This window comes from Phaseolus vulgaris, chromosome 6, assembly GCF_051622355.1.
Source record: "Phaseolus vulgaris cultivar YP4 chromosome 6, ASM5162235v1, whole genome shotgun sequence".
NCBI lineage: Eukaryota > Viridiplantae > Streptophyta > Magnoliopsida > Fabales > Fabaceae > Phaseolus > Phaseolus vulgaris.
The window spans coordinates 31,969,271-31,980,892 of record NC_143503.1 but is presented as its reverse complement, the minus strand read 5'-3'; the positions used below and the strand labels follow the sequence as shown (position 1 = coordinate 31,980,892).

The 11,622-nt window shown below is 34.9% G+C and overlaps 1 protein-coding gene across 3 annotated transcripts; it reads right to left on the bottom strand.

Moving 5' to 3' along the window:
• Window positions 1-2,274: 2,274 nt before the first annotated feature.
• Window positions 2,275-10,617, bottom strand: LOC137832224 (lactoylglutathione lyase GLX1). Of its 3 annotated transcripts, none has more exons than XM_068640269.2 (9): window positions 10,480-10,617; window positions 9,908-10,039; window positions 9,703-9,827; window positions 9,515-9,579; window positions 9,214-9,426; window positions 8,252-8,299; window positions 8,037-8,144; window positions 7,779-7,931; window positions 2,275-2,550 (listed from the first exon to the last, which is right to left on the bottom strand). In XM_068640269.2, exons 2-9 carry the CDS (start codon window positions 10,015-10,017, stop codon window positions 2,509-2,511), a joined length of 864 nt encoding a protein of 287 aa, XP_068496370.1. In that variant the 5' UTR covers window positions 10,018-10,039; window positions 10,480-10,617; the 3' UTR covers window positions 2,275-2,508. The 3 variants fall into 3 exon arrangements, with proteins under 3 accessions (XP_068496370.1, XP_068496369.1, XP_068496372.1); XM_068640268.2 differs by having other exon boundaries at window positions 10,572-10,617; XM_068640271.2 differs by lacking the exon at window positions 10,480-10,617 and adding an exon at window positions 10,165-10,242.
• Between the last annotated feature and the right edge of the window lie 1,005 nt (window positions 10,618-11,622).

Sequence of the window (11,622 nt, the reverse complement as noted above, 5' to 3'; positions counted from 1 at the left end):
CAGGAGCTTTAAGTACCTTTTATACATTGATTTTGAAGCTTCTTTGGCAGATCCACGTGCACGATACGCTTTAGAAAATTTGCAGGTCAGCCAATCATAGCGTGAAAATATCATTACTCCCTTTCTACAATTCTATTGCTCTGTCTTCCCTGGTCACAATGGAATCCATTTGTGGCAACCATGCCTTTTCATGTTCTAAACTTATTTTTGGTTTTTACTATTTTTGAGTGCTCATTCCAGCTCCCACACATGATTTAGTGTGTTCTCTTACCTGCTCGGACTAGTTTGCAATCTACTAAGTTGCATTGATTGTGGGATTTCCTTGTATGATTGAAAATGTTTAGAATCCAATGTTGCATTGTTCCATAGATTCGTGCAGTTTCTACCTGCTTGATATGAAAGCAGCATCTTTTTCAATCTTCTCCTCTTTTGGTTCCTTTTTATTTTTGCTGGCATGGATAGGAAAAAAAGCATCTCATTTAGACAAATAATGGTCAACAATGGTGAACCTCCCCCACCCATTTGCAAGTTGGATACTACATTCTTACAGTTTTGGATCATCAGTATATATATATGAGTTTGGAAGTATCCACTTACCATTCTATATTTTTCTGTCAGCATTAACACTTTTTAGAATGTAGTATTCTGATATTAACTCAAATTGCTGGTTCTTTTCCCTTATGTTTCAGGAATGTACAAGATTTTTTCGTATTCTCGGTTGTTATCCAGTGGACAAAACAGATACAATAGCTTCATCTTAAATCAAATACTAGAGTAGATAATAATATCCTTCAATAGTCTTTTCCCCATTCTTCATAAAAAATTCGTCTCATCTCCTGATTATAGGTGTTTTAGAATGTCATCATAGTTTTAGCAGATGGGGAGAAAACCGAGACAAACATTTTTCTTTATTTTCTATCAACTATACAAACATCAAAATTAGTTTCGAAGCAAAATTCTGGGTAGATCTACCCAGACACATTACTGTCACCATTCTCATATTCTGCACCGTGCCAGATGTATGCGCCAAGCAATGTTGATGGAGTTTTTCTTTCTTCTTCTATAGCCCCTATAACATCCTTTTTCTTAGTAGGTAAGGGATTAGATTTTGTTTGACTTTTTTTCAAATATATTTAGAATTTTGAAAATTATATTAATATTTGTTTATTGTAGTTGATAGTGTAAAGGTGATTTTATACACTATGGTTATTAAAACTAGAATTTTACTACCTTTTGGTTTTTATGTATCATAAGTGTATCTCAATTTATTCTATGTGAGCTTTAATTGTTTCAAATTTATATAATTAAATTTGCATACCAAATATCAATCTCATCCATTTTAGAAATAATAAAATCATATTTTTTTAGCGAAATCAAACGTCAAATAAAAATTGTTTCATTTTTTTCCATTCATGTTTCATGCTGATTAATGATAAAAAATATGGTTTTGTTTTAAAGAGATTGTATATTCATTTCTTATCATTTATAGGCAAATTTTATAAGAAGATTTTATCTAATTCTGAAATTTAATAAACATGTCATGATTATCATCCTACTTTTGGTTTATATAAAAGAAAAATCCATTTTCCTTAGCTCTTCTAAAATTTCATCTTCGTGTTGACTTATGTTGAATAGATTTATCAATAGAAAAAAAAACTATGTAAACATTTGGTAATGTGATGGTTGGAGTGTCAAACATAGACTATAAATAGGATGTTATAAATACTTTTTAAATTATAAAATATAACAACAATAATTATTAATAGAAAAATATATAATTACAACTAGTTTTATTTTTTGTTCAATATGTATTTTATTTATCAAAATTTTAAATTGCTAATTTTCTAACAATTATTACAAATTGTACACTTTAACAATTATTTACACTTTAACATGTGGCTATGTTGAATTTATGCTCATATCCACATACTTTTCACAAGAAGCACATTCCATGATTCTGTCACTTCTCAATGAGACCTACTCATAAATTATTTGAAATATAAGAAATAAAATTATTTAATCCAAAGAATAAAAAATATAAGGAAATTGAATAGTTCCATCCAAAAAATGAAATTTAAGGAATGTGAATTTCTTCATTGAAATAAGTAATCTTAAACATCAAGAAATTAATTGATACATTACACTTTTGTAGTTAAATATATTTAAAAGTAAAAAATAAAAGGACTAAAATTATCGGGAAAAAATATTCGGATTTGGTAAAATGCAAAACCAAAATTATAACTAAGCGTAAATAGTATTAAGATGGAAAGCTAATTTGCTCTTGCATAAAACTAATTTTATTGGACCACCAAATCCAGGGCAATCGAAATTGATTTAGGTTCTGCGTAATACATCAGAATTATTCTCCGATTTTGCCAAATATTTTGAAGTGCGTCCCCAATCAATTAGAAAGTCGCATAGGAGAAACCATACTGAAGACCACTACATTGATAAAAAAAACACACACACACCATCTTGTTACTTCATATTTTGTGAAAATACCACTTTTCACTCCAGTTCCTTCAGAAAATCTTGATTGTCAACCAAAACCTACAAAACTCAAACAAAATGAATCACACCACTTAGCACATACTTATCATTAATAATGGCAAGGCAATAGTTTATGCACATGCTCTACATTTCACATTCATAAATCATAATCGATAAACGTTCAGCTCTGAAGAAACAACTGTTTTTGTTAAGAACCTCTGTTTTCTGTTTTATCAGTTTACTGATAACAGTTAGTTTGTCTGTAGGTTCTACATTCCTTCTTTTCCTTAAATATATAGATTGTATCTTGTTTTTTTATTTAACTGTTCTTCCTTCTTTCCCAATTCGTATATGCACATCCTACGTATATCAAGTGTGTGTGAATCTTTCTCCTTTCTACAACTTTCAAGAACCGTGCAGCAACTATCAAGAATCTTGCAGCATACCATATCTAATATAGTGTTGGAGAGCTCACATCGACTAAAAATTATATCATTTTATGGTGTATAAGTGTGAGCGATCCTTACCTTACAAGCCAATTAGCAATCCTTACCTTACAAGTCAGTTTTATGAAGATAAATTAGTCCTTACTGTTGCATAATCAGGAGAATTATGTTATAATTAAGTGCAGATTCTATTTTATATTTATTAGGACAGATTTGTTAGTGATTTGATTTGATTTGTACAGCTTTAAACACTCATTATTTCTGGCTTTCATTGCCTATTATTTCTTTCTTTAATTAGGTTGTAAAACAGTCTATAAATAGAGACTGTAATCACATTTGTAAAAGATCTCAGAAATATATTTCACTTATTTCTTTCCACTTGGTATCAGAGCTCCTGATCTAGGAGACTCTGCTTCCGCAAATTTTTTTTTAGCCTTCATTGCTGTAATCATTTTCCTTGACAGCCTTCATTGCTGCAATTATTTGTTGGACAGCCTTCATTGCTGCAACTTTCTATTTTCCTTATCCTTTCTCCATTGACCACCACCACCACCTTGCACCATTGACCACCACCGACCACCACTGCCGTCGCTCGCCGGAAACTGCACCGCTCGCCGGAACTGCCACTGCTCGCCGGAAACCGCCGCTGGCCGCCTGAAACCGCCACCGGAAAATTTTTCCGGCAGATTTTTTTTCCTGTGTGTGTGAACAGGATCAAATTTTGCCAATCTGAAAAACTCAGTTGGTTTTGAACTCTCATGGACTCCCTTAGTAAGCCATCTAGCTATTGTTCCTTTACTATGAGTGGTAAGAGTTCTAGTTTTTTATCCTTTAATGCTTCTAGTACTGAAAATATCTGGATTATAGACTCTGGTGCTACTGATCATATGACACCTCATTCCTCTTCTTTTTCATCCTACACTACTTTATCCGGTAAGCCATATATTACTATTGCTAATGGTTCCACTACCCCCATTAATGGTCGTGGTAACATTCACCTTCAACCTTCATTTCCTTTAAAAAATGTGCTTCATGTTCCCAAACTATCCAATAACCTCTTGTCTATTCAAAAGATTACCCAAGATTTAAATTGTACAGTGGTATTTTTCCCTTCCCATTGTGTTTTTCAGGATCTTGTCACGGGGAAGACTATTGGAATTGCTAAAGAGCAGGGCGGGTTATATTATTTACAGCATGAAGAAAGTAAAAAGGGTGCTAGACTACAGGCACACACTTCTAATCTTCAGCAAGGTCGTGAATCTTGGTCATCCTCTCAGATATGGCTTCAACACAGACGTCTTGGTCATCCTCCATTTAGTACCCTAAAGTCCTTATTTCCTGTTTTATTTACAAAAGTGTCTGCTGAGTCATTTCATTGTGATGTTTGTCAGTTTGCTAAACACCATCGGACAACTTTTCCTCCCAATGGTAATAAAAGTTCTAAACCTTTTGATCTTATTCATTCAGATGTATGGGGACCTTCACCTATTCCTAATATCTCGGGTACAAAATGGTTTGTTTCATTTATTGATGATTGTACTCGGGTTACTTGGTTATTTCTCATGAAAGATAAGTCTGAAGTTTTTCACTTGTTTGTAAAGTTTTACAGAATGATTCAAACACAATTTGAAAGTTCAATTAAGAGATTGCGTTCTGATAATGGAAGAGAATATGTGAACCAAAACCTTTCCAAGTTCCTTGAGGAAAATGGAGTTGTTCATGAATTAACCTGTGTGGACACTCCTCAACAAAATGGGGTTGCTGAAAGGAAAAATCGTCATCTCCTTGAGGTTACTCGAGCTTTACTTTTCCAAACATCTGTTCCTAGATCTTACTGGGGGGAAGCAGTCCTGACTGCCACTTATTTGATTAATAGATTACCCTCTCGGGTTCTAGAGGGTGTTACTCCTATTCAGGTTATGACCACATTCTATCCTTCTATTCCCATGTTGAATAGTCTTCAGAATCGTGTCTTTGGTTGTCCTGCTTTTGTCCATGTTCATAGTCCTAATCGGGGTAAGTTAGATCCTCGTGCCATCAAATGTGTCTTCATCGGTTATGCCCCCTACAAAAAGGGGTACAAATGTTATCATCCTCAAAGTCGTAAAGTTTATATTTCCAAAGATGTCACCTTCCATGAAACAGAGTCTTTCTTTCCTAGTTCTCAGCTTCAGGGGGAGAGTATTCAAGAAGCTGAGGACCTTGAGTTGCCACCTTTTCCTTTGTTACAGGATTTCGTTCTTAGGAAGGATGACAAAGACCCTGCACCAACATCATTACCAGAGAAGAATAATGAAGACAAATATTTTGGAAAACAATATCAGCGAAGGCAACAAGAACCCGTCCTGGTCGAACAGCAACTTCAATTGTCTGAACCGGAGGTAAGAACTCATACCAGTGAGACTCTTGAGGACACCTTAAATACTGCTTTTGAACCTAACCTAAATGATTTACCTATTGCCTTGAGAAAAGAAAAAAGATCTTGTGCCAAATATCCTATATCCCAATTTGTGTCTACAGAAAAACTTTCTATGCAGCACCAGAGTTTTCTTTCAGCTATTGATTCTATCAAAATCCCTACATCGGTACAAGAAGCCTTAAAAGATGATAACTGGATTCGAGCCATGAATGAAGAAATGAGCGCGTTAGAAAGGAATGAGACTTGGGAGATTGTAGAGAGACCAAAAGATAAGAAAGCAGTGGGTTGTAGGTGGATATACACAGTTAAGTATAAGTCTGATGGCACACTGGATCGGTATAAAGCAAGGTTGGTTGCAAAAGGGTACACTCAAACCTATGGGATCGATTATGAGGAGACTTTTGCTCCAGTGGCAAAAATGAATACCGTCAGGATTATTCTCTCCCTGGCGGCACACTTTGGTTGGGCAATGCATCAATTTGATGTTAAAAATGCCTTCTTGCATGGAAGCTTGGAGGAAGAAGTATACATGGAGATTCCACCTGGGTATGGTATTGTTAATGAAGGGAATAAGGCGTGCAGACTTAAGAAGGCCCTATATGGTCTTAAACAATCACCTCGTGCTTGGTTTGGAAGGTTTACTCAAGCTATGGTATCTTTGGGGTACCGACAAAGCCAAGGTGACCATACTCTGTTTATAAAACATTCTCAGAATGGTAAACTCACTCTACTTTTGGTCTATGTAGATGATATGATTATTACAGGTGATGATGAGATTGAAAAACAAAATTTGAGGGAGAGACTAGCTGCTCAATTTGAAATGAAGGATCTTGGGAAGCTGAAGTACTTCCTTGGGATAGAGGTTGCTTACTCGAGACAGGGCATCTTTATTTCTCAAAGGAAATACATCCTTGATCTTCTCAAAGAGATTGGTAAGTTGGGTTGTAAGCCCACTGGAGTGCCAATAGAGCAAAATCATAGGATTGGGAATGATGAGGAAAACCCAAAAGTGGAGAAGACACAATATCAAAGACTTGTGGGAAAACTCATTTATCTTTCAAACACTAGGCCAGATATAGCCTATGCAGTTAGTGTGGTTAGTCAATTTATGCATGATCCAAGAGAAAGACACTTGCAAGCAGTAGATAAAATTATTCAGTACTTAAAAGCCTCTCCAGGAAAAGGATTGCTATTCAAAAAGGGGGAAAACTTATCCATGAAAGTATATACTGATGCTGACTATGCAGGATCGATTGTTGATAGGAGATCCACCACAGGCTACTGCATGTTCTTGGGTGGAAATCTGGTGACATGGAGGAGCAAGAAGCAAAATGTAGTTGCAAGATCAAGTGCAGAGGCAGAATTTAGAGCCATGGCTCAAGGGGTGTGTGAACTCTTATGGATGAAGATCATACTTGATGACCTAAAAATAAAATATGAAGCTCCTATGAGTTTGGCATGTGATAATAAGTCCGCTATCAGTATTGCACACAATCCGGTTCAACATGATCGAACAAAGCACGTAGAGATAGACCGACACTTTATTAAAGAAAAGTTGGATGATGGTCTTATAGCCACTGAGTACATCCCTTCAAGACTCCAATTGGCAGATATGTTTACTAAGGGACTTCCCGCAAAACAATTCGAAGATCTTACTTGCAAGTTGGGAATGATAGATATACATTCACCAACTTGAGGGGGAGTGTTGCATAATCAGGAGAATTATGTTATAATTAAGTGCAGATTCTATTTTATATTTATTAGGACAGATTTGTTAGTGATTTGATTTGATTTGTACAGCTTTAAACACTCATTATTTCTGGCTTTCATTGCCTATTATTTCTTTCTTTAATTAGGTTGTAAAACAGTCTATAAATAGAGACTGTAATCACATTTGTAAAAGATCTCAGAAATATATTTCACTTATTTCTTTCCACTCTTACTTTACAAGTCAGTTTTATGAAGATAAATTAGTCATAAATTCATTTTAATATGGTATCAAAGTTTATCCTAACAAGGTTTGATGGATCTATCCTCACGCACATGGGGGCAATCCTTACTTTATAAGTCATTGTGAGGATGAGTTAGATTTAAACTCACTTCTAAGTTCTCACAATGAGTTAGATTTAAACTCACTTCTAAGTAGTTTTGTTACGTTAATACTCATAATTAACCTAACTGCATAAAAGGGTTCAGTAATTAAAAAGTAATGCAACTGGCAAGTTCAGTTAAAGCATATTCTATTTCGTAGTTTATGATACTATTGTAAAATTACAGTTGTAGTTGACCCAGGTAAAAGCATATGTGTTCTGCGTCATAATTAGCCTACTATTTCAGCTCTTGATTCTATGTTAAAAACAAATAGATAGAAAGTAAGCCACACCTTTACAACATTAAAACTAAATCAAAAAGAAAATACTTACAGTTTTCCATCCATCGGGGTCTAAGAAAGAAGTGATCTTTGTGTTAAGGCCAGGAATTGGCCCTGGTTGCCGAGTAATCTTCCCTCCAATCTCTTGTGTGACTATGTTCACAACCTCAGCACTCTTGTATACATCGTCTGTACCTATAGCAACCTGTTATATACAACAAATAAGTTTTATGATCAATGGGAACAGAAATGCGAAGAATGGTTTAGGTTTCCAGAAGGAAATATAACCTAATAATACGTATTTACCAACCTGTGCATAAGCATTTCCCTTGGTGTATTCAGTAACACCATAGTTGTATGTAAGCTCCAATGCAGTTGTCTCTTGCTCGTCTGCGTACCCAAGCATGACTATAGTATACTGTAAGATATGCAACATAATACAGGAAATTTTTTAAGTCAAAGCTTAGGTACGATATATGTCCTGGCTTAAGTAGAATGCTAAGTAAGAAGAATAAGGAAACTCACCTTTTGTTGAGGTCTATCAGCCCTCTTTAAGACCCTAAAACCCAAAGCCTGCACAAACATGATCCAATAAAACTCAGTTGAATTAAGGTGTGTTTGGTTTCCCATTCTAATGGCTCAAAAAAAAATTCACATCAACAACCCAAGACAAATGGATTGGGTTGAGAAAGCATCCAAATGTGTGCCATCAAAAAAACCAAACACACTAAGAACAAAATTAAAAAACATAATATACCAGAAGCAATATCAGGATTTTTATGTCCATTACAATCAACAGCTCATAATTTCCAATCCAGATCCAAAATGCCACACAAATCAATGGAAGTTATTATTCAATTATCAATATAAGTACTGTACCCTACACATCCAACTCAACCCCAGGCTTCACTCTCAACGTTCCCCCTAAAAAGAGATAAGGACAATGGCAAGCAGAGTACCAGGCAACATGCTATATATGCAATTCATTCATGAAACTTCTCATAATGACTAACGCTTTTGGGTTAGTTGGTTAATGACATGATATGAGAGCCTGTGTGACCAAGTCGGTAACTCAAAGATGCACTTAATAACTTAAGCTTTTAGGCAGTTAGTTCAAGGCATGACTGAAAGTGGCTGGCTTTTATATTGATAAGAAAGAGTTACTTATTGTGTGATTGAATGTACTGAACAAAGAACCTTCTCTCTAAAATTTCATCCCACATTCCTAGAAACAATGGGATATAAATAAAGCAGGAGATCATTGAGGAACATAATACAAAGAAGTCTTAACATCAAATATCAGCAGAAAGCGAGATTCTGTACAGACAAGCAGATAGTAGCAACAAAATTGAAAAAGTTTAAACTTTTAAGTTGACAAACATGAATATTTATGCAACTGTATTATAATAAGCTTCGACATTGAACAGTATTTGGTTTATATTAAAATATGTTCGTGAAAAGAAAAACATGAGTTGGACTGTTGTTACCTTTTCATAAAATTTTATTGAGCGCTCTAAATCACCAACACGAAGCATTACGTGACACAATGGCTCGGGGGTTGAAGGTCTTTGGATGAGCTCAAAAACATAACCGTCAGGGTCCTTCACAAAGGCAATAACAGATGTCCCACCCGTAACTGGACTAGGCTCCCTTGTGATAGTTCCACCCTTGGCCCGGATGTCTTCAACCAATTTGTGAACCTAAAAGTAGAAGATATCTACACTTTAATTTCAGCACAAAAAGTTAAATAAATGGTGAAGCAGTGGTGAAGGCAAGACTCTGGCTTACATCTGGAGTTGCAATAGCAAAATGTCCAAAGCCAGTTCCAATATCATATGAGGTGACCCCATAATCTGACCAAAAACATCACATGTAGGTAGAGGTAAGTCATGTCCAATTCCATCCAACACAAAGGATGCTAGACAAAAGGTATATAGATAATAACAAGAAAAAATAAATATACACAAGAAACATACTGTAAGTCAATTCCACAACAAAATGGGATTGCTCGGGACCATATCCAAGAAAAGCATTGGCAAATTTCTCTTCTGGAACATCTCTTTTCCTCAAAAGCTTCATCCCGAAACATTCAGTGTAAAACCTGAACAATAGTTAGGAAACTGTGAGCATCAAAGCACACGTCACAGTGAATTTCAACAACCCAAGCCAACCAAATCTTACTTAATGGTGCGATCAAGATCACCAACACGGTATACAACATGCAGGAAGCGGCGCTTATCTTTCTTTGGCCACTCCAACAATTCAGCATTAGACTGTGTAGCCTCAGCCATATTCAATGTAGAAGCAAATACTCTGCAACACCACCAAGAAAACGTAATTAACATATCGCGAAATTCAAAGAACACCAATTAGTGGCCAAATAAAAATCAACTCGTTAACACAAAATACGGAGGTAATAAAGTAACAAACAAATAGACCCTTCAGGCTTCAGCCTTCATTCACAGATTTGGAACTAGGGAATAGAAAATATTTACAACCCACGCCAATTGCAAAATGAATTAAATATTATTCACTTACTACAAATATACATATTTCATTTCAAAATTTATGTGAAAGCTTATTTGAGGATAAGAAATGAGATTGCTCCAAATTCAAAAGGTCAACCCTAAACCCACCAAAAGAAATCGATTCTTTAAAGATTTAACAATATGGCAGGCAATATAATTACAAGGGTTTTCATAACAGAAATGGTGTCTGTAAATGTTACAGACAGCCGAAATCACAAACTTCACCTTGGATGGCAAAGATTATAGATTAAAGTGACTGAAATTGGAGATCAAGAAATCAAAGAAAGAAAAACCCCACTGAGAGAGGTGTATCTTACCGGCGAGATAGCGACCAGTGCGAGAGAAAAAGCGACAAAGAAGAACAATTTCTTAGACAGTAGACGTGTTGCTTTATAAGTAACAATAATCATCTGAGGAACTGAATGAGAGACTGATAATGTAACCTGCCTGTTACAGATACGAATGTATAGGGACGGAGTTGTGGGTACTGTGATGCATTTGGTCACAGCTTACCATCCCCACCTATATCAAATATATTTACTGAAATTTGAGGAGATAACTTGTGGTAGAATAAATTATCGTAACTCCTTCAAAAACAAAATATAAGAATATTTTCTAAAAAAACTTTAGAAGTTTAACCTGTCCTAAATTTAAATCTAATAAAATTATTTTTATAAATGAGTCCGAGGAAATCATCGTAATTTCATTGCAAAGTTTTTATTTACTGTTGTAAGGGCAATTTCTTGTGCAGGCAATCTATGAATTGCTATTCTCATTGGATGTAACTTTAGAAACATGAAATTCTATTTTTTATTAGTTACAGTTTCATGTTTCTTACAAACAAGACAAAGAGTCCAACTAAAAACAATTACAGAAACATATCTGGCAGGGCTGATTTAACAAGGGATGTGGTTGAATAATCAAGAGTGGGATTGTAAATTATTTTAAAATATTTTTTATATAAAAAATGTATGGCCTTTTTATATTAAAATGGTATTTAATTTAATATATAAAAAGCTTTTCTGAAAGATAAAATGGATACAGGGTTAGCCTAAACGGATAGGCTCCACAACCCATGTTACAACATTTATGTTAAACCAAACATTGTGGTCCACAACCACTCACTTTGTATTCTCAGAATTAAGGTCCAGGTCACCCTTGTCTTTACTTAGGTAAGTATAAAAATATACAATTTACAGTAACAAATGTAAGAAAATAAAATACAGTAATGGGGTGGCGTCATTCACACTTATTCGACAGTAAAATCTTAATATTATGGTAATGCGTCTAGCTTGGTCATTTATGATTATTTTTTAATCTGTTATCTAATATTACGAGGAAACATAAATCAAGGGATCTCAATCAATT